The sequence below is a fragment of the Hypomesus nipponensis genome, chromosome 15 (genome assembly GCF_054491055.1).
Source record: "Hypomesus nipponensis isolate SF chromosome 15, ASM5449105v1, whole genome shotgun sequence".
Taxonomy (NCBI): Eukaryota; Metazoa; Chordata; class Actinopteri; order Osmeriformes; family Osmeridae; genus Hypomesus; species Hypomesus nipponensis.
This window is the reverse complement of record NC_140375.1, coordinates 12,503,545-12,512,229: the sequence shown is the minus strand read 5'-3', so window position 1 is coordinate 12,512,229 and position 8,685 is coordinate 12,503,545. Positions and strand designations below refer to the sequence as shown.

General features: G+C 40.8%; 1 protein-coding gene across 1 annotated transcript in view; it reads left to right on the top strand.

Annotated features, from left to right (window-relative positions):
• Positions 1 to 207: 207 nt before the first annotated feature.
• Positions 208 to 8,685, top strand: part of fndc3a (fibronectin type III domain containing 3A) — a 29,930-nt gene continuing 21,452 nt past the window's right edge. Inside the window, 3 exon segments of the mRNA XM_084673890.1 lie at positions 208 to 630; positions 3,304 to 3,454; positions 6,917 to 6,982. Of these exon segments, the coding sequence (XP_084530016.1) occupies positions 3,344 to 3,454; positions 6,917 to 6,982 (177 nt within the window). The 5' untranslated portion in view covers positions 208 to 630; positions 3,304 to 3,343.

The window sequence follows — 8,685 nt, the reverse complement described above, 5'->3', positions numbered from 1 at the left end:
CATTTAACTTGGCTGTCACAAATTATTGTTGTAACTAGTCAACAAGTAGAAGCACAAAGGTTAATAAGGTATATTTGAATACAGGAATAGTTACGAATAACTACTGATTATGTCGAGTTGCTTTTTACATTGTTTCTCTACGTTTTTAAGGGAAAACGGGAGCCCACTACGTAAGATAGGGAGAAATATCTTGAGCGCACGCGTAGCTGATACTGGCGTTTCTACAACTTCCCAAATCACCTTGTAATATAAAAATGTGTACACTGCACACAGGCTTGACAGCGGGAAATTTGCAAACTAACATTTCGATTAGGATATCATATTTCATACACACTTGCTAAACTCAGTGTTTAACTACAGGTACCAGCTAGTGGCACAGCCATCTAGCTAGCTTCATACATCATGTCACATTTCCACGTCTTAGATGGCTAGCAAGCGTATGACGTTTCATTTTGAGCCCGACTAAGCTAGGCTACAGTAGCTAGCTTTCTTACGTGAACGCTGTACACCTAATCATTTCAGTTGATGCTGAAGTAAGTTAGGGATCTCGGTATAGTTATCTTAGTCGCGTAAGAACATTTAATACGTTGCTACGTTTGGAGACAGCCAAGCAAGCTAACTGCAAATTTGGTGAGTTGTGATGTTGTTACGCAGGTCTATACGGCTATTTCTAGCTAGCTAGCTAGTTAAATGGGGACGTCTCGAGAAAATTATGTTTACTCCGGCGTATGTCAACTGCTAAGCTAACGAGCAAGGTTGATGTTTTAATTCATGCTAGTTATATTTAATAATTTTTTGTTTGTTTCTGTTTTCTCAAATTCACATTCATTGCATGAACGCTAGTTTAGACTGCGTTGCTCGCAGTCAGCCAGCTGGCAAGGTTTGCAAGGTGTCTTGTGTGGCGTGTCATTATCTCTGGAAGTGATCATACGAATATTTGATCGGGGTGAACCACTGCTTTGCATGTCAATTAAACAATTTTATATTTTAGCTACTTCAATTAGTTGTAAGTGCAATACAGACAGCTAATGTACTAAAGCCTAGCCTTAATATCAACGTCGTAGCCACGACAGCTACTAGTACTAGCTGTGACGTCAGTAGTTCGTAAACTAGTGGCTCAATGTAAGCTACGGTGGTGTCAGGTTCAACGTTTCTGAAATGAAGGCCTAAAACTTGATATGATCATACTTACCTACATTTGATAACTAGCTTGTTAGGCAAACTGAGGCAGGGAAGCCTTACTACGAGCTGCCTTGAACTAACTAAGCTAGCTATATTAGGAAGAAGGCCCCGTACACCGGAACACCCAATGGTCATTTGCAGTCTTGAGATGCTTGCTTTTAACCTAGGTTAGGTGGTGGTATGTGTCTTTCAATATTATTTGGATAGCATTTTAATTTATGTGATGGTGTAATGTGTCAACGTATTACACTTATAGAATCCTTTGAAAGACAGTACTTTAGGCACCGACTTCTTTGCGGCATAATTCCTTGCAGCAACACAGAATCAGAGCTTCATTTTAGTGCATATGCACAAGTGACATTTGCACACGTTTGCTTCCATTCTAATTTTGTCCCTGCAATTTTATTTTCTCCTAATCATAACCATACCGAAAAACAGATGTCCCCGTTCTCTGTACAGTGGTTTCTCGACTGAGATCTGAGGGGATTTTCAAGATGCAGTCAGAGATGTTTAGTCCTTAATTTGTCAATGGCAAATTTCAATTGTCATTTAAAAAATTAAAGTACAGACATACAAATACTGATTTAAGGTGTTATACTGTAGTTTGTAGACATGCTCAAAGTGTGAGGTAATAGGGGGAATTATGTTGCCTGGTAGCAAGTGTTAGTAGTCTTGTGTTTTTATTTCAATAGAGAAGCAATGGAAGTGGGCACCTGAGATTCATAACTCAGGTGACTCAGTCAAAGACAAGCATGAAACCTGGTCACTGATATAAATGAGTTGACTTTGTATTTAGTAATACTTTTTATTTTCTGTAGTAGAGTTTCATACTATTTATCCTACTTTATGTTAAGAGTTAGTGTGAGACAAAATCTCAGGACATGTGATTTAGGTTTCCCATGCCCACTATTTTCTTTGTATTTTAAGCTTACTTCATGTAATAACTGTAAGGGTCTGACACATGCCACACATCATCTAAAGCCAGTCTATGCCAAATAAAAGTAAATTATAAGCTCATATTGTGCAATGTTAGTTCTGACACATGGCTGCAGTGCTTGGGGTTTCCAGTTCATTGACCACAAGGTAAAGTGACTTACTGAGCTTAAGTAGGGGTGTGGCTTACATAAGCCAGATCACCACTTGGTTTAGGAGCGCATGCGCTGGATAGTAATTAAGTTCAAGGACACGTGCCCTTTTCCTCAAAAGGATTGGGTGATGGAGACTGCAAATTGCCATAGCCTTTGTTGTTAGAATGTGTCTTACTGTAGAAATTAGAAGGGAGGGGAAGGGAGATTTGCTGTTGACTGAATACTAACTGTTAAGGCAGAACATTCTTAAACTGCATAGGCCTTTTGCCTCTTCCACCCATTGTTGCAAACAATTTTACCTTAAATAACATGCACAAAATTAAATAAACATTCAACCATAGGGACCATTATGACTGAAATGTCAAACATAAAGTGGATAAGATGATAAACCACGATATATTTTGAGAACATATTAGTTCCACATAGCCCAGTCCAAATATAGCAATATTTCTTACTGAAAAAAAACAAAAATGCCCTTAGATTAAGCTAGATCCACAACATCAACATTGAATTCAACTTACACCAATGATCTAATAAGAACACTGTATTCAAATGCCTTGTATTTGGAGATCAATTTGAGAATAATAACTTAAGGGATCAATTTAGCTGAGGCCACCATCCAGACACATGAGGGAGACACAGGCCTTGTCTGCGAATGTGAGCTGGCAATACAAGTGTGTTGAGGCAGCGTGCTTCATGAGGGCCAAAGTCTACAATTTCACCTAAAATGTTGATGCAATATGAAAAAATATCCACACATATACTTAAAGTAGGACAAATGTTTGGTTTAGTTAATAATTTAATGTGTTTAATGAAACATCAGTGTTTCCCCTAGGTTTACAGCTATAAAATACTGCTTGCTTTATCACCAACCGGCTTTTGAGTGGAAGAGATCATGGTTAGGTTATGCTTTGCTTTATAGTGCACTGCTCAAGTTGAAATTGTGTTTTTTTTTTTCTCTCACTGTATGTCTATTGTGCCCTGTTGCTATGACGTTATGAGATCCTGTGCTGATTGTTGTTTTGTACCACAGGAGCTTGGAACACCTCTTCAGTGGTGTGAATGAGGGAGACATGGCAGACCACACCCCCCCACTGGAGTCCGGCCAGCTTGTCAGCCCCGAGCTCCCACTTCTGGCCTCGCCACCACCCCCTAACATAGTCAATGGAGAAGGCCCCCAGCAGGTACAGATTGTCATCCTGTATGAAACTGATTCTCCTTTCACACCAACCACAACCCCCCAAAAAACAGGTCGGTTGTTGGTCTGAATAAATCAATGCCCTTTTTTAATAATCCATGGGTTTCAGTGATGGTTCTGGCACATTACTTTGTGTGTTGATCAAACTTGTAAGAAACGGGCTAATATTTACAATACGTTATATTTAAAGTAGGATATTTAAAAACGTATATAATCACATGTATATGATTTTGTAGGTGACAAATTCCAGTGGTTCTTTCATGCTGTTTCTTTACTCAATGTAGTGTTTCATCTTTGACATGTTGAGTAAAAGATACTAGTTGATGTTTCCTGTCATATTGCTTTTGTGTCAGGTCAAGAGTAAGTGGCCTTGACAACTTAGGGTGTTTTCCCTGTCAGTTTGACGGTCGTCAAATGATTTGCGTATGCGTTTGTGAGAACACTATTGTGACTAAAGTTTGTTGGAGAAAAAAAAGTCAGGTTTAGTTTTATGATATTTATGATTGTATGAATTTGTGTTTTTTTTTTTTTACACAAAGTCCTTCGATTTTAGGAGACAAAAATTAAAATGACCGGAGACAGTTTGACAACACATGTCAATTAAAATGCCTGATATATGTCCAGCAGTAGACAGCTGAAGTCACAGAAAGCACATCATTTATGCCTGATATTTTGTAATGTGTGCCATTTCATTGTTGATTTTCCAGTTGCGCATCCCGAGATTGTCATTTGGCCAAGATCACATCCTTGTGGTCCAAAGACAATCAAAAATCAAAACAAAATGTTTGTTGTGAGTTAAGAGTTGGGCCTTAAAATAAAGGTTGCTCAAGGAAGGTGCTTTTTCATGTAGGCTATGAAGAGGGTTTAGTTAATTGTGCTGGCAATGACATTTTCGCACCTGAAAATTGTTTGTTTAGTTACATTTCACACCATGACCAAATTCATTGTGAAAAACTATTCAGATGTGGGCAGCAACTTTTTCATGTCACATATTGTCCTGTGTCTGTGGAGGTATGAATATAATGACAGCTGGGGAATGAAGGAAAGGCCCCTGACCTGACGGTGCGATACAAAGTTGTGGTGACAGCAAAGACAATCCACTGCAATGGCTGACCTCTCTGTCTCTGACCTTTAACAAGAGGAGAAACGGGAAAGAACACTGCAGTCTGCACTTGTCCTCCCCCCTCTTAGTCCTGGTTTGATATGAATGCACTGTTGGACCAATTAGTCTGGGTCAGAGAGTAGGCCAGAGGAGCAGTACTGTCCATGAATCATAACCTGTGACGGTATTCTTTTCTTGAGAATACTCACTCTGGTATGATTTACTATTACTATCAAAGTAATACACCATTCCTTATTTCTGCAGTTAGGGTTGATTAGTCTGTTGTTTATCAATACTTAACTAAAGCCTCAGAGTACAGGCTGACTGATAAATTCATCAGCAGATTTAACAGAGCAATATTGTTCCATAACAGATTTAGCCTATTTATATTTGTATGTAGTTGAGTTCTACCAATCATAAAACCATCTAATAGAATGAAAAGCAAAAACAGTATTTTAACATGAAGTTACAGCTTGGCATGCTCGTGAAAAATTACAGGCCTAGCGTTCAATACATTAAACATGAACTTAGAGCCACAGGTGTGTACTGTTTGGAGAGAGAATGCAGGAGCTTATATTACAGGAACAGCTCTGTCCCTCTGACGTCCAGTGGTAGCTTTGTGTGTCATACTCAGACGCAGGAGGTGGGGCCTCTGTCTTTCCCTAGTTACCATACAGAGATTGGGTTGCATGTTTCTCTCCAATCAGACCCTGAGTCAGCCAGTGGAGTGGAGTGGAGTGGAGGGGATGAGGGTGAGGCCTCCGCTTCCAGAATGTCAAGACAGTGAGGAGGTGGACAAAGTGGATGCCTCATCGGAGCTAAGGGATCATCAGTGGGTGGGCTTGTATGTACCTGTCTCTATCTGAGCAGAGCACTTGTGTTAAGGCCAATCCACTTGCCCCATTCATAAAAGACCTGTACAGCATATGAATCACTTATTTCTTTGTCAGATTATGACAGCGTATGTTTCCATTTAAACGTATATTTCTTATCACTGTACAGGGATGCAAATTACCTGCAGCCAAGTATTATATTTACTTTATTGTACATAATGTCAAACTCTCCCTCTCAGTAACTCAAGAAGGGAACCTGGAAAATATATTTTGAAGACAATGCACTGAAATCACATTGAGTAATACCCACAAAATGTAAAAAATAAAGTGTCAATGGACTTTGTTTTTGAAAGTAGCCTTAATCTAGTGGAGGTAGCCCAGTGTTTTGGGGCATTAACACAAACAGCTGTGCGACATGACAATGCCAACCATTCTACTGACCCCAGGTATATACGCAAAATCCTTATTCTTGCAGCCTTTAATCTTTTGAGTGCTGTACAATAGATATTTGTATAAATAGCGAGATTTAAACAAAAATATAGCAGCTAGGTCCTGTCATCTTAGACACCACACTTGTTTGGTTTGTATTTAAACGGACAACTCAAATAAGGACTCTAGCCTAATAGCTGGTTACACATAGCTTACAACTTTGTCAAAGTCCAAACCAGGGATTTGATATCATGCTTGCAGAACTTTGCCAAGTGTGGAAGCAAAAATGGATTAATCTTTTTAAATTTAAAATCGGAATTTAGTGGGCTGCCACAAATAAATCAATGTATGGAAAACACTGTTATGGTGCACCTATGCACTTACGTACAGATGCTGAATGACATTCATTTTATTTCGACCAATTCACACCACCTGCGTTTCCAGTGAGAACAACTCCTTGAGTGGGAAGGCATAGGAAGTTACTGAGCCTATCAGTCCAGGTCAAGCAGACTTGAGCCCGTATGCAACGTGTATTGTCAGTAGTCATTCCATTGAAGTGATGTTTGTTGGTATCTAGTGTCTGTTATTTTTTGTCTTCATGGCTTGGCCAGATATGTGTTCCGGCCTTGTTTGTACGGCTGAATATTCATTAACCCCGAAGCTGTAGTGACTTGAGGTTACAAAATAGAAAGAGCAAGCAGTCTTGTATTTTTTTCCTCTTGAAAAGGGTGATTGTGATGTGAAGGATGACAGTTAACATAGTAAGCATATGTAAAATAACCTGAGACACTGGCAGGGCTTACTACAATGTGAGTGCCTGTATGATTGTGTATCTATTTATATGGTTGTTAAAGCTCTTAAATACTGGCATCCAATCAATCCATGTAAATGTATGAAGTGATGCGTAAGTGTTGCCAGATGTTAACAGGAAACTGGTAAATTATTTTGTTCTCATCAGTACTGATTGTGATGTATACTGAAGGTCCTGGAGGGTGGTTTATCAAATAACTCTAAATTACCTTTTGCACTTGTCATCTTCATTTGGGAGGCTGCATTATTTCCTGACTGGTTCCGCTGTTGGTAGACACTTCCCCACGTCACTAGGCTCCCGTTTCCTGCCCGCCCAGCAGCTATGCCACATCAACGCACGGTAAACAATTAAGAGGAACAAATAGTGAGAAACCTGAACCCTGTGTATCCAGCCAGGGAGAAACGTCAGCATTAACAGCGGATAGTTGAGGATAATGTGAACAACAGAATTAGGTACTCAGTAGCAGCTTGTGCTAATCACCACATATATTCCTCTTTTAATGGAATACAAATAATTGTTACAACAGCAACATTTGAACAAGATGTTGTTAATCTCACTGTTTTGCTTATCAATGTGCTGTGCTCTCAGGCCTAGATGTCTCCTAGGAGTGGCCAGGACTGCTGTGGCACCTTGGGGCTTGGACTGTATTACAGTAGTGTGATCCAAAAGCTGACATTTCTTCGACTGTTTTCTCTTGTTTTGAGACATGTTTTGTTCACAGAGAGAAAGTTGATTTGACTGGGGTGTTTTTTGGCTGTAACCTGACAGCTGCCTGAGGTCATTTGTTTTTGTTAGGAAACACTCTTTCATGGTTTTGCGTATGATAGAAATAATACTAAAAGACAGTAAACTGATGTATAATAAAAATATTATTGAGTTCCCATTTCTGCCTGTAATATGATTCATAATATATTGTTTCATTTCAAGGTTTTTGGTCTTAAAGGCACAGAGGTGGGGTCCTTTCAATAGTTTCCCTACCGCCTGTAAGTGACTACTTCTGCAACTAATGCTCTCCTTTAAGTAAGTGAATTGGGACAAATGTAGAAAGCTGTCTGTTTGTCTATGCAACAGCAGTCTTTTCTTACATGGACTGGTTGGTCGTCTTAAGACAAGCAGATGGGCGAGACTCAAGGCTTGTTGCAAGCACCGGAGCTCATCTATTGAACTCCCCCGCCACCTCATCTCCTCTTACATCGATCACAGTATTAATAGAAGGTGTACAGCGTGTCGCTCTGTGAATAAGAGAGATGGGGAAGGAGAAGAGAAAAAAAAGGTGGGAGGGAGTATAGCGTAGTCGTTTATGTCAGCCTGTGAAGCAGTGTGGGTCGTTCGGTTCCCTCACACCATTGTTGTCGGCGTGAAAAAGACAGAACAAAGGACTCCCCTCATAAGTTGTGACACCCTGTTGATTTGACGAGCTGTGTTTGTAAAACGCAGCAATTTCAGCACCCGGAAAGGCTGCGATTGAAATGACCTAGATGATAAAAAAAAAAAAAAAAAAAAAAAAAAAAAACACGTTGAGATGCGTTGAACATGCATGCAGACACAGGATGGAATAGGAGATGCTCGAGACGGAAGCCGTTTTCCGCTTGAATCTCTCCTATCTCGTGTTTGGCCTCCAGGGCTGGGCACATCCTCCCCCCTCACCATAGAGCAGCCGCTGTCGATAAGCTGTCGTCCTCTTTCACTAACGCTGCGGTGCGGACATCGCCGTGGCGTATTTGTTGAAGGGGTTGCCGTGGAGACAGGCGGCAGTGAGGCAGCACTGGAGCCAGCAGAGAGACAGCAAAGAGGGAGAGAGGGAGCTGCATGCTGCAGAGAGCACCACTGTGGAGCAGACCAGGCTGAGCCGGACTGTGCAAACATGGGCTTCTCACCACGCATCCTGTGAAAACTACCCACAGCCAGCTCAGAGACCTAGCCTCATCCGCCCATTCAACCCACGGCTGCCCCAGCCCTTCTCTGGCAGTCCCTTCCTGGGCTTTGTGCGTGGGGTCAGTGGAACTGGAGGGAGTACAGCTCCAGTTGGGCCCGATGTGCTA